The sequence below is a fragment of the Micrasema longulum genome, unplaced genomic scaffold (assembly GCF_059751315.1).
Source record: "Micrasema longulum isolate JH-2025_06_02 unplaced genomic scaffold, ASM5975131v1 h1tg000611l, whole genome shotgun sequence".
Taxonomy (NCBI): domain Eukaryota; kingdom Metazoa; phylum Arthropoda; class Insecta; order Trichoptera; family Brachycentridae; genus Micrasema; species Micrasema longulum.
The window spans coordinates 278,419-299,503 of record NW_028277807.1 but is presented as its reverse complement, the minus strand read 5'-3'; the positions used below and the strand labels follow the sequence as shown (position 1 = coordinate 299,503).

At 32.6% G+C, this 21,085-nt stretch overlaps 3 protein-coding genes across 11 annotated transcripts in view; 1 reads left to right on the top strand and 2 right to left on the bottom strand.

The window, feature by feature from the left end:
- Positions 1–13,471, top strand: part of Oatp26F (Organic anion transporting polypeptide 26F) — a 110,343-nt gene extending 96,872 nt beyond the window's left edge. For all 8 annotated transcript variants that reach the window (XM_088228848.1, XM_088228847.1, XM_088228851.1 and 5 more), the window contains 6 exons: positions 6,901–7,022; positions 8,372–8,620; positions 9,343–9,553; positions 9,770–10,210; positions 10,517–10,699; positions 11,797–13,471. In XM_088228848.1, the coding sequence (XP_088084974.1) occupies positions 6,901–7,022; positions 8,372–8,620; positions 9,343–9,553; positions 9,770–10,210; positions 10,517–10,699; positions 11,797–11,998 (1,408 nt within the window). In that variant the 3' untranslated portion in view covers positions 11,999–13,471. The remainder of the gene's footprint in view (positions 1–6,900; positions 7,023–8,371; positions 8,621–9,342; positions 9,554–9,769; positions 10,211–10,516; positions 10,700–11,796) is intronic.
- Positions 13,472–14,773: 1,302 nt separating this feature from the next.
- On the bottom strand, positions 14,774–20,846 carry Vps25 (vacuolar protein sorting 25). 2 transcript variants are annotated; one of them, XM_088228856.1, is made up of 3 exons: positions 20,603–20,846; positions 18,587–18,951; positions 14,774–14,937 (listed from the first exon to the last, which is right to left on the bottom strand). In XM_088228856.1, the coding sequence occupies exons 1-3, from the start codon at positions 20,650–20,652 to the stop codon at positions 14,825–14,827; spliced, it is 528 nt and encodes a 175-aa protein (XP_088084982.1). In that variant the 5' UTR covers positions 20,653–20,846; the 3' UTR covers positions 14,774–14,824. The 2 variants fall into 2 exon arrangements, with proteins under 2 accessions (XP_088084982.1, XP_088084983.1); XM_088228857.1 differs by having other exon boundaries at positions 20,434–20,820.
- Positions 19,055–20,464, bottom strand: Ipk1 (Inositol phosphate kinase 1). The gene has a single exon (XM_088228858.1). It carries the CDS (start codon positions 20,462–20,464, stop codon positions 19,181–19,183), a length of 1,284 nt encoding a protein of 427 aa, XP_088084984.1. The 3' UTR covers positions 19,055–19,180.
- Positions 20,847–21,085: the final 239 nt, after the last annotated feature.

Below are 21,085 nucleotides of genomic sequence, written 5' to 3'. Positions count from 1 at the left end.
CTGTCATTGGCTGGTTTAAGTGGCCACTTTACACACTGTGTAACATTCACCATTCTGCCCAAGTTTGAACATCCACATTTCCTCAACTCTTCCATCTGTTGACTTTTGTGAAGTAAAAGAGCTGAAACCTTTATCTCGTGGGTGAGATTCATCCGGCTGAACCAAATCACCTACTAGGCAACGCCTGAAAACAACTTTTCAATTTTTATACTTCTTCTTTTACCAGGTAGTAATTCAACTATGTTTGATTATGTCCAAATGCTTGATGCGCCAATCAGGACAACTCACCGAAGATAATTAGTGACGTCACGCGCGAAGTGATTATAAAAATAATAAAATCGTAGTGATGATAATACATACATAAAAATAAACTAAATAAATTTTTGGGTCAGTTTGATGGTCAAATTATTTTTTTCACCGAACTTCCTCATCCACTAGTTAAAATGGTACAACATCCAGGCCTTGAGAAGAATCACATTTAACTTTTAGAATCTCACTGGGAGTCGAATCTTAAACCCCCCGGGCGTGTAGCAAGTATCCTAGTCAGTACACCACGGGAGCTGCCGAAACCAATTGAAATTTTTGCGTTTCCGTTATTTCCCCCCCAATATTGACTATTGACTTTTCAATTTTAACTTTCGCGAATCCCGCTTATTATCAACTTTATTTCTGCTTCTATGTTTCGCGATATAATATCACAAAATGGCTTCAATGTGTTTTTGTTAATACGCGCGTAATCCAAAACAGCGAAGGTGTAAGTATACCGAAGTCTCAGTGTGGGGTTGGATACGAGCTTCGCACCCTTTGCCCAAACTGTCCCTTTATCCCTCGCTCCTTGACCCCACTTTCCATTGTTAGGATAACTATTCACGGAGATTCTGCAGCATCATGCCACGCCACTAAACGTAACAATACGCCGCATACAATGCTGTAATTTATATCTCCGAGGAAATTAGCACCTACATAGTTTCGTGTGAGAAGGGACAAGCTACACAATGTAAGTACATAATGTGCAAAATGTATAAACTTAGCAATCATTAAAAAATAATTCGTAAATAAAATAATTTTACTCTTGGCTATGATGTCACATAAGTCCACATAGAATACATATTAACGGAATTGAATCTATACAATCAAAATGTTTATCGTATTGCAATTTTAGACGGTTGACTCAGAATACAGGTCCAGATGAATCTACAAACTTACCTAAACTCCAAGCTCTCCAAACTCGAAGGAACATGGCTGACGCCATTTTTATGTATAAAACTTTGAATAACATGATAGATTGCCCTAAGATTCTATCACTTATTAATTTTAGAGTCCCAGTAACGCAGACCAGAAACCAATCTCTTTTTAAAATGTCTAAATGTTCCACTAAATCTTTTCAAAATTCATTTGTAAATAGAACCTGCAATATGTGTAATCAGAAATTAAATTGTATTGATATTAATAACATATCTTTAACTTCCTTTAAAAGTGAAATTTCCAAAAATAATTCAAGTTATGATGTTGCGCCTTGAATCCACAGCCTATATTATGCAGGCTATGTGCAGTTCTGTATGTAGGCACATTATAAATGTATACTTTATGGTCAACTATATTTGTATTATATATTATAATGTGCAACTGTGTGACCAATATTCAAAAGTAGATATATTTTGAATAATATGTATTACATTTACATTTCTAGTAATATTATAAATTTTGTATGATTAGTTATTTTATGGTATGTATAATTTTTATGTGACAACATTTACAATAACAATATTATGTGGAAGCCTCTAATTGGACTTTATGATATGTAAATATGGTATAATTGATTCTTATAAATTTATAAATGTCTCTTGGCTTTCCAATGAAATAAAATAAAATAAAAAAATAAAAAATAGAATACGAGGCTTGATACTCGATATACAGGGGGCCGGAGAAGTGACATCCAAAGGTAAAATGTAGCTGCCTCATATTGAGGGGTATCCGAATCACCTCCGTGTATGTTCTGAGATTTTGCGTAGTTTTCGAGTTGTGATTTTTTAAATGAGTTTTTGAAAATTTTTGACCGGATCGGTTTTTATTTTTTTTTTTAATTTCTGGAAAGTTTTTCAGAATTTTTTTTGTTACTCATTTTATTTAAATTGTACTTTCACGCATAAAATATCAGCTTCGTAACATTAATGAAAGCTACAAAACTTTTGACCTAAAATTCAGAATTTATATTCAAGCGAGTCAGACTTGAACTTTGAACTTAAAATTAAAACTAACATATTACAATAGAGATGAAGAACATTTAAGAGAAGGTAATATAGAAGTCTAGGCATCTAGGCATTCAAATTAAAAATCTAAAACGGCAATTTCTTAGTCAAAAACTAATAAGTAACTTTTAAAACTGCGCTAGACTCTAAGCTTTTGTAATAATATTTAAAAAATACTACTTAATAGGCTATTATTCGCTGAAATCAGCTATTAAAGATACTGAGGTCGGAAATTCCTCAGGATAATTTTTATAGAAAGTATGTTAACTAACAAAAAATAACTGTTAGAGAAAATGGTGACACGAGTAGCAGTAAACACAAGGTAAGAATGACTGAGGAAAATAAAAAAAGTGAAAAGTCCCTTTTCTTTTGCAAGCCTTCCAGTTCTGTTTTATAAGGGGTCGGGAACCTGGATACAATCTGGAACACGTAAATAAATTTAGGTCTACTAGTATTCCACATTCCTAATTTTAAACACTATTCCATATTAAGGCCACCTGGAAATCCAGTATTAGGAACAAGATCAGCACAAACAAATATATTTACAGGTAAAAATCTACTGAAATTTAACTTCAAGACATCATAAAAGCATAAAACTTAGACTTCAATTATATCGATCAGTAAAATATCGATAATTTTGAGGAGATTTTTTTTTGAAAAATAATAAAGTAAAACTTAACAAGGACTGGATTCAACTCCATGGGGAGCTCTTAATATGCTGATAAATCCACCTGGTCCACGAAGAAGTACGAACATTGAAAAAATGAAAATTTCAGGCGTTGCCTAGTATGTAGGTGATATAATTCAATCAGATGAATCTCACCCGCATTAATAATAAAGGTTTCAGCTCTTTAATTTAAAAAATATCAACAGATGGAAGAATTGAAAGAATATAGATGTTCAAATACGGGCAGAATGGTGAGTGTTACACAGTGTGTGGCCACTAAAACCAGCCAATGACTGGTCATATGCCTTGTAGATGCCTAGAATTATATATTGCCTTCTCTAAAATGTTCTTCATCTCTGTTGTAATATGTTAATAGGTAAAACTTACGTTAATATCAAATCAGAAAGGCACAAAAACGGAATCATTGTGTAGGTACTAACATGGTATAGTCGGTCGGTGGGGAAGTGGTTACGCTGGGTTATAAAGGGCGTTCTTGCGTAGTTTTTGAAAACACTATCATCTCATATTAGGGACGTATTCGATTCATCTCCTCTACATTATCATTCCATGTTATATGAAGGCGAGATGATCAGCCTTACGTTTCGGGTGCCAGTCCAGGGACTATGAAATATTGCAGTGGATACACACCCTTTTAAATTCGGCAATCATCAAGAGATGTCTTGTACGATAGGCAAAGCGTTAACCACTAGAACACGAAGCTGACTATAACTGTCCAGATCGTAGAGTAATAAACTAATAGAGTCGCCCATACGGAGAAAAATTATCATATGATTATTGACCACGAAGTTAGCTACAGATAACATCAATACAACTTGCCGCAGGTATTTTGGTTGAGAATTGCAAGCGCAAACCGAAACCGCCCATTACACGTTTGTTGTTAAACTAAACTAAAACCAACCAAGAATTTGAAACGCTTTTGTTCGATGCAATAGAGCTTAAGGGCTTCTCTAGAGAATTGAGGGGGCTAAATGCAAAACCGCCACTGCGCATGATCACTATTTATGGGAAGATCAACAAAACCAGTAGCCAAATGACTATTTCTTTTAAGTTCAATGTGCACATTCAACTTAAAATTAATATTATTTTCGCTACCTGTTATACCGCGCACAAGTTGCACATTGAACTTAAAAGAAATAGTATTTTTGCTGTTGGTCTTCGCAAAAACAGTGATCATGCGCAGTGTCGGTTTTGCATTAAACCGCCTCAAAGATACATTATTTTTAAGAATATGAAATGTAGGCAATAAACACTGTTACGTATTTATACGATAATGAAGATATGAAGAAGTTAATAAAAAGTAGTAGGTAATTCATTCCGGTTTATATATTTATAGGTATCACAAAAGAGATAGATAACATTTTTTTAAATAATCGAAGTCTAGCCATTTGCAGGGCTTCTATTATTGGTTGATCTCTTTACATATTGACATTCACCATTCTGGGTGTCTTTAATCATCCAAATTTATTATATTCGTCCATTTGTTGATTTTTATGAAGTAAAATAACTGAAATCTGTATTGGTGTGGCTGAGATTAATCCTGACATTATAATTATTAGCAGTAGATTTACGAAATATTACTACTACTACTACTACAACCATCACGCCATTTCTCCGTAGGGGTAGGCAGACAGAATGGACCGCCACACACGTCTATCCTTCGGTTCTGTCTGCTTTTGACAAGATTTTGGTTTATCTGATCATACCACGTCTTCCTTGGTCGTTCTCGTCTCACGTTACCGTTCATGTTCGCCATATATACTTGTTTTACCATTCTTTCGTCGTCCGTTCGTTCTACGTGACCAAACCATCTCAGAGACACGAAATATTGTATTGACGTATTTTTAACATTGTTGGTTGTATACCGATTTAAACGTCATAACGAAGAGGGTAGTAAATTCAATAACTTCAGGGGTCGCTTGCTACCAAAAATATTTTAATAAAAACATGTTGAAAATCGACCCATTAAAACGGGGGTTAGAAAATTAGATTCTGCTTACCCATTTTACGTTTTCTGAGGGGTGGGTGAGAGATTTAGGGGTAACGGGAATGATGGATCACTCTCATTACTTGTGTGAAAATTTCGAAAAACAAATGAATGCTAAAAATATTTGGCGTGCCTAATTAAACCACAAAACATAATATTTGTGTCTGTAGAATTGTATTTTTTTATATGTATACTCGTATCTAAAAAGGTTATTTTAATTTATGCACGGAATACTTTTTATATATATTTTATTTAATTGAATTTTCGTACAATAATATTTGTACGTTAAAGGACTTATTGCCAAGCGGCAATAAAATAAAAGGTTTTATTTATTTTTTAATTTAATTCGTATTTGTAAAAGGTCTCGAGTGCGATTCCCGACATGGTCGACATGAAATATTGATTTTAGTTTCAGTGCTGCAGAACAGCGTTTGTTTGATATTGTTTAAATACATATTTAATATATAATAAGATTAAAAAGGTGTTTTTCCATAAATAGTTTTTTCTACTTATATAATATTCCATTGTCCCTGGACTGGCACCTGAAGCAAAAGGCTGATAATCTTACTTTTCAAAAGACTTTTCATTGATAAATAATAATTAAAATAAAACTAATAATTATGAATATTCTCGAACGTTGGCTTGCCTGCTATAAGCTGGTTCAGCAAACGTTTTTTCGTAAATAAGGACACACGTTATTTATTTTTGCCTTTTATGAGCTATTTATGTATTCGTAATGAGGGTTAGTTTTTCGTTTTATCCCCTCATTTAATTAGCTCAGAGGCCTCGTCGGAGTCAAATCAAAATCATGCAAAAATCACTACTATGGAGAAAATACGGGAATACGTGTTAACGAAGAAAAGTCAGACCACGTTTTACCCTAAGCATTTTAAAATTATGACACTGAGTGTCATAATTTTAAATTCGCAGTGAGCGTGAGTTGAGACTCACGCTCACTGCGAATTTAATCATTCTTTAACCGCCAGCCGGGTTTTGACGTGACCTAGACATTTAATTCGAAAAGAAAAGAAAGAACTAAGATTGGCCAGATCTTGCCTTGAGGTAGTGTTTTTTTTTGTCCTAGCTTTGACATCATGTAGGTGTATTTTATTTCATTTGTACCTATATATTTAGAATAAGAAAATGTGTTTACCATTGTTGGAGTGGACTGTTTAAGTCCGTCAGTAAATAAATAAATAAATAATTATAAAAGAAAAAAGACTGTATCGTGAAAGCGTGCAAAAATTGTCCGGATAAAAGGAAAAATACTTTTCATTGATATGTAGGTACCTAGGTACTTGTTTATGATTGAATTCCAAAACTATTTTTTTCCATATTCAAATATTGAAGTTAATTAGGTACCCATATACTTGTTTATGGTTGGATTCGAAAACATCATGTAATTATTTTATTCAAAAATAGAATTCTTTTTTCAAATGTCAAACTCTGCGCTACTTACCGACAGTGGTGCATTTTGTGTAAGAATCCGTTTTTCAAAATGTATCAAATCTCAATTGAAATTATTGAAGCATGACTAAAAATCCATTAAAAATAAGTTATTACGTAGAAATTAGGAAATCGCAAGGAAATTAATCAATTCAGTATCCATTACAAATAATTAATGTTTGTAAACGTTCAAATACAAACTTTTTTAATAAACAAAATAAAACATTCTCCGAATTTTTTGGAATATGCATTATAGTCGAATGCAGCCCTGGAAGTTCGATGAAAAACAAATATTCGATTTCAACTTTTTTCTGATTAACATATTGAAGATATTATTATTTACAAACCTAAGTCACGTAAATTAGATTATTTTGCAAAAAACCGCATGTAAATTGGTCTGGTAGTTATTGAGTCTATAAAGGCCAAAATATCACACCTTCATTTATATATATATAGATTTCCCGTAAGGCCGAACCTGCTCATTATCATGTGTAATCAACTTGTTCAATCAAATAAGCTACTTTTTTTTTCAGGCTAGGTCTTACTCCCGGAAGCAATGTGTGGATTGGAGCTTGGTGGATTGGGTTCCTTCTTTCTGCAGTATTATGTTTTCTTGTGGCCTTACCTCTGATGGCATTCCCGCCAGCGTTGCCAGGTAATTACTTTTAAGTCTAAAAATAATATTAAATATAAAAAAAACACAGTTTTACAAAATACCAACCACACGCCGACACTGCGATACCAAAGATAATTTATTAATCTGTTTAATTTGCCTATATAATTTATCAATAAATTGTCATAAATTATTTAGGTAAAAATGTACAAGTTCCATTGTTTTCTTTTACAAAAATACCTAATCTGCAAAAATACAAGCTTAAAGATACATAAACAAATTTACATTTCACATCTACAAAACAACAAAACGAACATTCCCTTATCAAACATACGAAACAATAAAAATAATGGTTTGTAATAATGTTAAAAACTTTTTAAATTAAAAAATAAGATAAAATCCTAAATACAACCATTGATGTATATGTAAACACTTATACACTAGATGCATCACTAAGCACCTGTCTTGTGTTCCATTCAACTTAAGTTCCGGAACTTAACTTGTAGTCAGTAAATGTGGAGCGGCGTAAAAAGGTGCGACATACAGCTTTGAATTCAAAGTAAAATGGCTTAGACAGTTATGATTGTTTACTCTAATATGCGTTTTGACGGCAATTTTGACGCAACAACGCTCAGTTTTCCGAACATATTTTCAAACTATCATTTTATGAAGCATCATCTTTATTCAATTATACCTCAGTGACTACAAGAGAATTCATACAAAGCTGCTTATATAATCATACACAGTCTTAAGTCTTATATCTTAATATAGGTAGGGATTGATAGTACAAAATTTGAAAGAGGAAAACTATTATTTTATTATACATAGAAGATAAATTTGGAAACATTTTTCTACCAAATAAATCTTCAAATGAATGTACTCACATACCTTCTTCTTATCTTTCCTCTCCCAAATGGAGGTTGGAAATCATCGCAGCAATTCTTACTTTGTTGGCAGCTGCCCTGAACAAAGACTGAGTGCTGCAATGGAAGCAGTCACACAAGTTCTTTAGCCAATAAAAAATTACCTCTTGAGATTTTTTTTTTCCGTCGAAGACTCTGTCCACCCAGGAGATTTAGAATATCCTCCTGTGGCACCACATTTCAAAGGCTTCGATCTTTTTTAAAGTGGCCTGCATCCACGTTTTGACGCCATAAAGAAGTACTGAGAAGACGTAACATCGTACAATTTGGAGGTATAAATTGAAGTCTCTACTACGCGCAATCTCTATTCTGACTTTGATCTATTGTGAGTGATCCCATTTATCATTCAGCCAGCCTACCATAGTAAATTTAAATTTTGTGTTGCTAAAAATTATTAAGGATAACAGTTGCATGTCATATCATTGTTTTTATATTTCACACTCAATGTATTTCAATGATTTCTGACAGGTTCAGCCGAATTGCAAAAAGAAAAGGTTTCCGAAGCACACGATGGTGATTCTAGTCGAACTGAGGCATTCAGCAAGATTCGTGAACTTCCTAAAGCTTTTACCGCTCTGATGAAAAACCCCACCTTCTTCTTCCTTAACTTAGCCGGAGCTACCGAGGGCTTACTTTTATCCGGATTCGCTGCTTTCCTTCCTAAACTTATTGAAAACCAGTTCAGCATCACTGCATCATGGGCCGCTATGCTGATGGGTAAGTTTTTATATTATGTTTTGGTGCCATATTTAAAAATGCAAAATTTTTGTTGAATATTTGTCAATGTTTTTATATTACTTGGCGTCCATGGTATAGTGGTTTCTTAACCGCTTGAGTCACGCACAGAAGGTTCCGGGTTCAATTCCCGGTGAGAAAACAAAAATAAAATGTGATTTTTCTCGAGCCTGGGTGTTCTGATCTGTTATTTACCACTGTAATATGGCTCCTGGCCTGTTATGGTGCAAAAAAAAAAATATTCTGTCTATATAGTATGGAAATAGCAAAACTTCTATTCATGTTTTTTTTAATACACATATTTTTTTGCAATTCATTTCAATCACCCATATCAATCCATGTTACCTAATCAACATTTCATTAAAATATTTATTATCATCTTTTGAAGACAGGATACCTTACAACAAATTTTTTTACAGGAATATTTATTTCTTACTTCTAACTAAAGCGAATGTGTGGGTATATCCGTCTATTTAAAAAATACATATAGACATACAAAGTCCTCAAATAAACAAATCTGAAAAAAATTATAAAAAGCCGTTCAAAATATTATTACAAAACGGTTTTTACTGTTTTACATTTTCAACTTTTCAATAACTCAGTAATCCCTATTTAGTATTAACTTTCACAAAGCCTACTTTAGTGGTTTTTTTATCAGATTTTTGTACTAAAACATTACTGATGTGATTAAATAATCTTTCTAGGATTTATAACAGTCCCTGCTGGTGGAGGTGGAACATTCTTTGGAGGTTATTTGGTAAAGCGCCTTAATCTGCAATGTGCTGGTATCATCAAGTTGTGCGTATGGTCCACTGCTATAGCTGTCATTTTCACGGGAGGTTTTATACTGTCTTGTCCAAATCTTGCTTTTGCTGGACTTACTCAACCTTACGGATACAATACATCCAATGCTGTGTAAGTATTTAAAAGTAGCCTATTGTATATTTATTCATTTGAGAGGTCAATTTCAAAATTAGTGAAATTTATATCATCAGTATACAACTGTACACTGTTTGGACAACACAATTCCAATCTGGTATTTCAATAAATTATTTTACAATACATGCATTTAATTCCCAAGTATGACCAGCAAAATTGCTTAAATAATACAATAAATTGATTTATTTCTAGGAAAATCATTAGTTTGGACTCTCCATGTAACCAAGGATGTTCGTGTACTAGGTCCGTGTATGATCCGGTGTGTGGAATCGACGGTGTCATGTATTATTCTCCGTGTTATGCTGGCTGTACAGAGGAAACTAATATTCTTGGCTCCAAAGCATATAAAAAGTGCACCTGTATTCACAAACAAAATATATCCCAAGAACCAGAATCACACCACAGATATAATGATACAGCAAACAGTGCAATAATTATAAGTGGTCTTCTGAAAACAAACCAAAGTTTGCCAAGCGCCAAAGGATTAAGTGGTCAAGTTGACATTCCATACGAAGCAATTAATACTATGTGCCAATCTAGCTGCAACTATCTATGGCTATTTCTCTTCTTAGCATTTATCACAATGTTCTTTTCATTCTTATCTACCATGCCAGCATTATCGGCAACTTTAAGGTAAGAAAATATGTGTTTAATTATGAACTCATTTATCAGTTTTATCAAACAGAAATATTTTTTCTGAGTAACTACATGTAAATGCATTATGAACCGGGTTGTGGTTCCTTGGTAATTTTGTGGATTCATGGAACAAAAGTCCGAGGTTCAAACCTCTCTACCACAACTTGATTTCCATTTTTTTAGCACTTCAACTTCTAGGGAACGGCCGTGAAAATTCTAATATAATGAGAGCTAAAATATATCTTTATCTACCAGCCGGGTTTTTAATTTGCTTGTATACAAATTAAAATGTCAATTTTTCAGATGTGTACGAGATGACCAGAGATCATTTGCTTTAGGAATCCAATGGATAAAAGTTCGTCTTCTGGGTACCATTCCTGCTCCACTAATATTTGGAATATTAATAGACAAATCTTGTATTCTGTGGCAACAATCTTGCGATGGTAAAGGAGCCTGTTTAGTTTACAACAACATGTATATGAGCAGGTAAGTTAATTTAAAGATATTTTAAATGAAAATTGCTTTTAAAAAGTGTTAAAAATTTAATCCAATACAATAAGATACGATATAGTTCTAATCATTCGATCGAGGCACGACCAATCAAACATTGAATAATGAAAAGTTGTCTGCTGTATTAGAGTATTAAACTTGCGCAGCATTAAATCTAGCATTTTATGCCGTGCAATTTGTATAAAATAATAGACACTTTAATAAGTTCTCACTGTTTCCCAACAGATAGCGTTATCTTTAGCCTAAATAGGCAATAAAAAGGATGTAAAAATATCAGGTAATACTATTGCCAACTTCATCGTAAAGCTCACCAAGCTTTGTAATTACAGTATATGCTATTCCGCTGAAGTGTAAATAATTTTTATTATAGTGTTAAACATTTCAAATTTTGTGCCAAAAAAGAGTATTTGTGGAGAATTTTATTGCAATACTTTTTTCAAATCTGCAGCTGAAGTACATAGAATTTTCATGGTGATTTGTAACCATCACTATGCTCTGTCTGAACATCACCGAACATCATCATCATTATCACTGCTCTGCACCATAATCAGCTGAGTGTAGAGTATTATGAGCTCCTCAAACCCAATGAAACCATCATGGGAGATTGCTATCGACTACAATTGATGCGTTTGAGCCGAGCATTGAAGGAAAAACTGCCGCAATACAAGGAGAGACATGACAATGACAAAGTAATTTTGCAGCATGACAACGCTTGGCCACATATTAAAAGGCTAGTCAAAACATACTTGGAAACACTCAAATGTGAAGTCCTACCCCACCTGCCGTATTCACCGAGCATTGCTCCATCCGATTACTACTTGTTCCGATTTCCGATCGATGATTCAGATAACCTCAAAAGATGAGTCATTCTTTCCAGATGGTATTTTTATGCTACCAGAAAATGGGAGAATGTAGGTCATTAGCGATAGACGAAACTTTTTTTTTCAAGTATTAAAACAGCGAGAACTTATTCAAGCGTCCAGTATATATGTAAATTCTTTTTTACTTAAGGTAATGGATTATAACATGAGACATCATTGACAAATTGAATCTAAACGTGTTTCTCTTCTCAGGTACATGCTAGCGCTAGCTCTAATTGCTAAAGCAGGATCACTGTTATTCTTCTTCCTCTCTTGGTGGTTCTACAAAGCTCCGACTAGTATTAAAGTCGTCTCGGTGCCTACTCCATCAGGGCATTTGGTCGCAAGTGATAACAAAAATATCTACTCACATTCCAATGGCTGTGTCAATGATAGCATGAATGAACGATTTTAGAAAATTATTAGCTACTAATAAATATTCTTAAGATGTATTATGTTCTTCCAACCTACTATCGGTAATTATGTATTTGTGTTTGTAACTAGACGTTAGGAAAGATAAGTGTTTACAAATTATTTTGTAAAAGTAGTTACTTGTGCTATTCTGAATTTCGACCTTATTTTTATTATTTTTTGCCTAAAAAATATGAATTAGGCAATGATGATAAATATATATATCGCGGGGCAATGACTACAACCAGGCAACTTCAAAATCAGCGTTTGTGAGTTGCCCACTAAAAACAGATTCTTTTACCAACCATGAATACTACAAAAAGCCAAGTCATGGATTGAAATCATCATACGATTGTAATAAATCACGACAAATTACAAATATGTGTTTTTAGTTGGTAATTTGAAAATGCCGATTCTGAAGTAACCTAGTTGTAGTTCCCTAGTAATTACCCATGGATATATTTTAGAGATGATTCTTTTTTTGTTTTTTGCACCATACTGAGCGCTGTTTGCATCAATTTATGAATGACAAGTTTTTAGTATGGTTTCTTAGAAAAGAACTTGCCATTATTACATAAAGATTGTCACAATCAATTCAATTATGCCCATGTAGAAAGGTATGTGATTTTGCTTTTTTAGAGTAATTCAACAAAAACTTTTAAGCATTTATTGGTTTTATTGGTTTTTTAACTGCTTATTTCACAAAATGAATAATTGTCAGTTGCTATATATTTATTATTTACGTATTGCGTTTGTATGGTATATGTCCTTCTACATGGGCACAATTTAATTACTGTTTGTAAGATAATACACCTTTTTTTATAATTTTGTCATTATTGATTTGAGTATTGCAACAGATTACAGAGTTCAGAATAAAATGAAACATAAATTGAGATTAACCCTTTATTACTATTACAGTAGTAAAACTCAGAATTCTTTAGTTAAAAGAGCGACAAAGGAAGACTTATATGCAGAATAGTATAGCAGGTACTTCGCCATATTTTGTTGTAAATATGAATGTTATTATTGATGTGATATATTTATAGATGTGTTATAGGTACCCAAAAGACAGTAGAATAAATGGATGTGTAATTGTAATTTAATTAAACAAGATAAATAATTTCAGTTGTGAATTGCCAGTCTTAATTATTGTATGAATTGTTATAAATTAATTTATATTTCATTGATTTAACAAAACTTATTTATACTTAGAAACATCACAAAATTACTTATTTCTTAAACAAAATTCAGAATTATTATTTTATTAGGTTGACAATCATAAAGATTTAACACCATATTTTTTACAACCAATATTTTAATGTTAAAATAAGTAAAATGCAGTTCTACTAAGAAATAACTCAAAAAGAGAAACTAAAAAAATTATGGATGTTAATTTTTACACTAGAAAAATAATTTATTAGATGATTTACCATGTTTTGCTTATTTAAATAAACAAAAGACAATATAAAATAAAAAATTAAGAATAAATTAAATAATACTGTTTTATTGCTCACAGGATTTTGGCTAAGTCCATTTAAATTTTCCTGGTTCTTATATTTAATTTTAATGATGACATGGATATCACAGCATTTTTTTAAAACTGTCGATATAATTGTGTCGTAAAATCATTACCTACATAACGAAGGTGATTATATTATTGGTGAACACTCCATGATCTAAAAAACATAATACCATATTTATACAAATGGCAGTTTTTTCAGACCTTCGTTACTTAATACCTCTTTCAAAACTCACCCGGTTTTTATAAAAACACATTTTTATTTTATCAGTGAAAATGCTCCTATACATTGTTATCATCGAAGTAATAAAAATTTGTTCTTCATATATTTATTGAAAAAAGAGTTCCACAAAAAATTTCTACATAGCAGATTAGAGTTGGATTTTCTCTGGTTGGATAATTATAATGTTATACTATGTATTTATGTTTTTATATGGTAGGTACTTTATAATAATTTAATGATTCTAAGACTGATTGCACGAGCATGTATACATTAAAATTTTTAAAAAAAAGTACTACGACTAGGATCTCAGAACGCAAGGTTCTCGTTCGAGTAACTAAATCTGGGTCAACTAATTGGTTCTGTAACTTGTTTTTATTTGTATTTGTAGAAAATTTTCATTCTGAAATTTGATTAAAATATTTTGAGAAACCATTGGATATTATTCTGTTAGTATAGATTTGAAGCATTCTCAGTTATAAACTATAGAAGTGAAATTTTTGTTACTGTTTATTTACAACATATTTTTATTTTATTTATTTATTATTTTTTGCACCACAGTAGGCCAGGAGCCCAATTACAGCGGTGAACACAGAACACCCAAGCTTGAGAAAAATCACATATAATTTTTGTGTTCTCACTGGGAATCGAACCCGGAACCTTCCATTCTTAAGTCAAGTGTCGTAACCATTACACCACGGAGGCCGCCAAATGTAATAAAGATGTGCAATTTATATCTTCTGTAAAATACATAGTACTGTGTCTTGATTAAAAAAAAACATTTATTGTGATTTGTTTAAGTAAAAAAGCATGTTTAGTTATTATTAAATCATATATTTAAAAAAGTTTTTAAAGTAAATAAATTATTAGTATTTTGTAATAATTTTTAAAGATAGGTCTTAAATAATACAAATTAAAGTTGTAAATATTATAAACAATATAATATAGATTTGTGTAAACTGTAAACAATACATGTGAAAGATTTGAGAGTTGTATGTATTAAAATGTAAGGATTTTGAATTTTTGTAATAAAATTGCACTTTTTTAAACTTTTAAAAATGCATATTTATTTTCCTGGAGTTGATGCTTTGTTAGAAAAATTTAACACCTTGGTTGTCATCAAAATCTATTAATTCACACTTGTTGTTAAATTCTAAAGTTTTTAACGCTTTGGTTAGTACTGCGGTATCTAATCCATGAAATTCTGAAAATAAACATTAATATTCATTAATGAAGATAACTTATTAAAGAACACAAATTTACGCTGGCAGGGACGTTTTAATTAGTAATTCTAGGGAAAGGTTTTTGTGATTCCTTGTATCTTTTAAGGTAAGCAGTATCAGTAATAAAATCTTAGAACATTCCACTGAAAAATATGTAGACATGTAGACTAATGTAGACATTCTCATCTAGCGACGACTTTACCTATGTGTGTATTGTCCACATGTCTTGGTATTCGAAATTTCTTACTTATTGGAACTCCTAAAATGTTTATTTAGTCTTTAGAGTAATAACCTAATAGTCGCTAATACGGGAAAGAAACAATCTATGATTATTCGGATCTTGAAGAATATTATTTCCATGCTGGAAACGAATTCCCAGTACTCCAATCGAATGCTACGTCTTATGACAGATCTGTAACACCCAAACATCTCATAATCACCGTGACAGCCAGAAGCTTTCCATTTTTTACGATAGAAATGCTTAGTCTGTATGTCTCTAACAATATCCCCAGAAAACCACTTCAGATATCACCTCTCATCAGTAGCCTGAGATTTTCTAGGGAAGCAGGAATCAAATACACTTTCGACAGAACAATAAAAATATTGTACCGCTTCATTTATATCTGATATTTTATACATCTTGCTTAGTCAATACCGTTCATGAGAAAGCCGGTGCAGCCGGTCAAAGTCGCCTTTATAAAAGTTCCAGTCTCTCCGACAAAACGCACCCTCCGCGGTAACTCTAGATCGACAGGGGTGATCGGCAATCAGATGTGTAAAATAAGTATACTAAAATAAATAATAATGGTGAGTAGGTTTCCTTGTATAGTAATCGATTCATATCAATACAATTTCATTATCGTTTATAGTATCTTCACTTTATTTTTAACCGGTTAAGTGCCACTCTCTTAATTTCTGTGCTCGGAGAGCCGGCCATACAAAAATCGCGAGTAAAGATTTGCTTTATTTATTTACATTTGTATGCGGTTTACGCGTCAAGGTCAATTGTTTTGAACAATTTTAGATTTCATGCACTCTGAGACATCTGTAAGAATCTTGATGAAACACTAGGATATTATTAAAGTTATCGACACAACAGCGGTTCAAATGAAAGCTATGTTTGATGTTTGACACGTGTCGATAATGCAGGGTTGACACTTAATTTTGAGAGTCCACTGTAGTATTGCGTATATTTTTTTATCAAACTTAGTTAGTTGTAATATCTGATGCTTTAATATTATAAACTATTATTTGTGGATAGAAAGGATAAAAAGTGTGTTTTATATTATTTCTCAATTTACAAGTACATTTATCTCGATTTCATAGTGAAATGCGCAAATCCGAGCTTGTTTATTGGTTAAAAGTTTATTTATTCTTCGTCTTCTCTTAGTGCCGTGTTAGGTATCTCCAACATTGACAATTACTCTGGCGAAGGTCTCTCAATCCTGTGCTGCACGGAAAATCTGCTCCACAGCCCTAAAGCCAGACCAGTCTCGTATATTACGCAGCCAGGACATCTGCCTTCTTTCGGCCCCTCGGTGACCCTCAATCTTGCTCCTCAAAATCAAATCAAGCAAGTGATACTTTTGTCCACACATTCAATGCTCCAGATATTAAATTTTACAAACTTTTATGGTGGTTAAGAGTTCTCTGTTCGTTTTAGCTCGACTTAAAACTTTTGAGTTCATTATCAGGACTGTCCAAGATATTTTAAGCATTCTGCGATGTAACCACATCTCTAAAGCTTCCAGCCTGTTCATAGTGTTCACCTCCAGAGTCCATGTAAACAGCCATACAACAATACGGACCACACACAACACTTTACCATTGTCTTATTTTCAAGTTCAGATTATCATTGCAGATAAGGGAATTCATTTTGTTAATAGCGGCTTTTGCTGCCTCAATTCTACATTTAATTTCTATATCTTGGTAGAGGGTCTCTGTTAGAATGCTGCCGAGGAACTTAAACTTGTCCACCTTTTCAATGTCACTACTCTTTGATTACAGAGAAAATGCGGAGTAGTCAAATCGGCCAAATGTTATCAATTTTGTTTTACCAACATTGATTGTGAACCTAGTTGTTCGCCAAATGCATCCACAAAAATTTAACAGCTCCTGAAGATCGGTAATGGTATCTGCCATCAAAATAGCGTCATCAGCGTACCTGATATTGTTGATTTGGACTCGGAATGACTGGAGTCATTGATCTTCATTTTTATATTATCGGGACCTAAATACTAAGTGTAAATGATTTATTGTCAGCCTTTAAAATTAGTTTTTCCTAATCAAATAATAATTATTGTTGCTTTGGCTAAATATTGATTAAATTTAACTTAGTGAAAAAATCTTATTTTCTTCCACTGACTCAAAATACAAGAAGAATATGAATGTATGATGTATGAAGATAATATAATGTATGAAATATATAATGATGTAAAACATTTTGTGAAAATTTTGACTGCATTTTCTGAGGCAATATAGTGTATTTATTTGGAAAGTTTTTGTGGTTCTTTTTTGATATAATGTTATAAAAATAATAATTTTAGATTTCATCGTTTCTAAAAATTGCCTAAAATTTTGCAGTCTACAGAGTACCGCCATAGCAATACCTAGCGGCACAGAAAAGGTTAAAAATTACCTTTAAAAAAATGACAACAAAGATTATTCATTATTAATATCAGACAATATGTAGATGTATCCGTTTATGGACATTATTTGGTACAACATCGTTTTCATCACTTGAGATACTCAGAGCCTTTTGCATACCTCTCTACGCCTACAGAGTAGTATGTAGATGCAAGGAGTGCAGGAAAGCCCAAAAATGAATACATAATGTTAATGTTAAATAAATGTGATTTTTTAAAAAATTTGTACTATGTTATTTCAAAACCGTGTAAAACAGGATTTCGGTGTATTTAGATAAACCTTAAGAACACTTTTTTTCATATCATACGTTTAGGACATATTTATGATGTCAAATTGTTTCATTTTTAATAAAAAAACTTTCAATGTTGAATAATACTTTTAGAACAATGACTAAAAAAATTTTACTTGATTCAAAACAACTCCTAAAAAATGCAAGTATGCAGAATTCAATACCTTTAAGAACCTTATTCAAAACAAAATGTTTACTACGCGAAACCATGTTTAATATTAGATTAGTTGGAACAAATATTTTACTATCTTCCATTTTTAATTGCAGTGTTAACAAAATTTGTATTCAATTAATTGTACATGTAGTAAATTAAAAATCTGCAATATTTATTAAGTCTATATATTACATTAGTTCATCTTTTTTTTTGCACCTAGTGGTGTACATGGAAGGTAAGGTGATCAGTCTTATGATTTGGGTGCCAGTACAAAAACAATGAAGAGTAGAAGCTGTCAGGAATCCAACCTAGGGCCTCAAGTGTAGTAGGCTAACATGCCAACCACTACCCTACAAGGCAGACTTATCTCCAGAACTTTTACCTGAGAGCAGCCATCGAGTCAAAAACACTTGTCCAGGGTTCTGTTTCTAATTCACACACATAAACTGTTTTCTTCATTCACCCGGACACGGACAGATTACTTGAGTTGACAACATATTTGTAGAACATTTGGCAAATACAAATTGGCAGTAATAATTACCTTCATTGGTCGTATTGTCTCCTTCGACAAGCTCGTGCAAGGTGCAGACAGTGTTATTCATTCCATTATCACAAACCCAAGAATATATAATACTGCCCCACTCGTCTAAAGAACGCCAGTAAATTTCCCATCTGGTTTTGGCTTTATCGATAGGTGCTGCGTTACCAGTTTTAGCCATTTCCTCCAGGACAGTGATGATTCCTTCAGTCGGTAATTTTCTGTTTATAGAGGAATTGCAGAATAATGGACTTCTCTGCGCTTCACTCACATCTAATATTGTTTGTCGAGTAGTTTTGTAATAGTCTAAGATCATATTTCGCCAAGCTAGAAGTTGCTTTGATTTGGTTTCTGCGTGAGGTTGAAGCCTGTAATATTGAGAAACTTTGTAGATTTTACAAGTTCTTTCTGACAAAGGGAAAATATATATGAATATATAAAATAATGAAACACATGATATCATGTAAAATAATTAATATTTATTAAAACATTTTTAAACATTGATAAAACTTGGATAAAATAACATTATTAAAATAATTTATAAATATAACAACAATTACATTCAATAAAATATATGTAAAAAAACTTAATAATTGACTATTCTTGAGAGAGTAAAAACGATTCTACAACATCTTTATTCCTTTTTCGGTGGATAAAAACTTTATGCACTGGTTTTGGATCCAAGTCAATAATTCCAATTTTACTAATTAATGCTATTCCGTTACAATTCACAATATTAAAATCTTTAGCTGGTTCTTCAAGTTTTAAATTTAATGGCTGTAAGGAAATCATGATAGAACAATCCTTGGCTGAACATGCCATCATATATTTCTGTAGAGGTGTACATTTGCTCAACCAAACACTATTGTCAGATTTATATTTTCTAATACTGTCAATCAATTCTTCGACATAGAGGTAATCCGATGACAAGTCAGTTGTTTCCATTGAGTTACCCTTTTCCAGTAGTTGGGCGAGTAAAATCCTGTTTAATACACTAACATCAGGCAATTCCTGTGATGAGGGGTCACAAGGTAGTCTGGAAGTTAGTCGACTTTTCGCAGAAATATATTCATGAAAGCCTTGAAAACCAATTACAGAGTTATTTGTTGAATTATCCTCAGGTGCCACATTCAATAGAACCTTTATAAGAATATCAATAAATACATCCAGATTATTGACAGACTCCGGAATTATATTACCAAAAAAAATTTTCAAACATTTATCGAGTTCTGAGAACTTAATATTTACACCAAATACTTGTTTTGCAGCGGTAAACACTTTAAAATTATTTTGAGGATTTAGAATCATTTCTGTTATGGCTTTTTTCATTCTCAATGCATTTCCTGAAAACAGGTCAAGCGGACAATACCCACTGAGAGTTGACGTCTGTTTTTTCTTTAACTTTAAATATTGTTTCATACAAAACATGCATTTCCCATACTGATAAAAATCCTCCGGCATCCAACCTTGCTTACATTTCAGTTCTATACACAAAGTAGGTAAACCTTCTTGTGCAAATATTTGACTAGATGTGTAATCTATTGTAAGCGTTCCATACTTACAATATAACCTCTTGTGCTGGCGCGAAAGTGGCCGAACAACTTGCAAGTGCTTGTTTAAATGCCGAATATCCTCAATATTCAATTCCACAACTTTTGGAGTCTGAATAAACGTTTCGCCGATAAGAATTTTCATAATTTCCTCATAATATACACATTCGAGAAACAATTGATTCTTGTTTGAAACTATTTCACTTCTCTGTGATTTTCGTAAACGTAGCATCAGACCGGTGCCAATAAGAGATAAAACTATGTTACAGTTTCCTTCTCCCAAATACAGGTATTTCTTACCTAAAATTGTCTGAGGCTGCGACTTACTCATAGTAGTTTGGGTTGTCTGTTGTTTCATGTGTAAGGTATCGCGTTCGACGAAATGAGAGTATATTATCAACGGATTTTAAAGAAAATCCTTGGAAATAGTCATTTTAGTAATCCAATAATTAATCATTTCAGAACTTACGTAAAAAATGGAGGAAAGTTATATTGCCAAGGCCACTCAATTTCAGCCATGGTTAATTGGTTATATGCTTGGTAAATAAATAATTTATCCCAATGCAAGCACTATTATATTAATATTATCAAATGAGCTATTCAACATCAGTGAAGGATGCCTACAACAGACGTCGAAGTGTAAATAAAAAAATGACAAGTGACAAGTGTGAAAAGAAAAGTGACAGTGCAGAAGGCAGAGACAAATTAAAAGTAGTTGGGTAGGGATGTGCACAATGCATCGATGTTTTCAAAACATCGATACATCGCTAAAAAACATCGGATAAAACATCAATGCTAATTTTTTAAACATCGATATGTTCTGGGGTGCAATTATGAATCTTCTCAATCCCCTAGAGCAATGTTTCCCATGGTGGGGTATACGCCCCACCGGTAGGATTAACGCCTCAAAGCAGTGGCGTCTTTGATACCAAATTTCTAGTAAAGCTCAGAA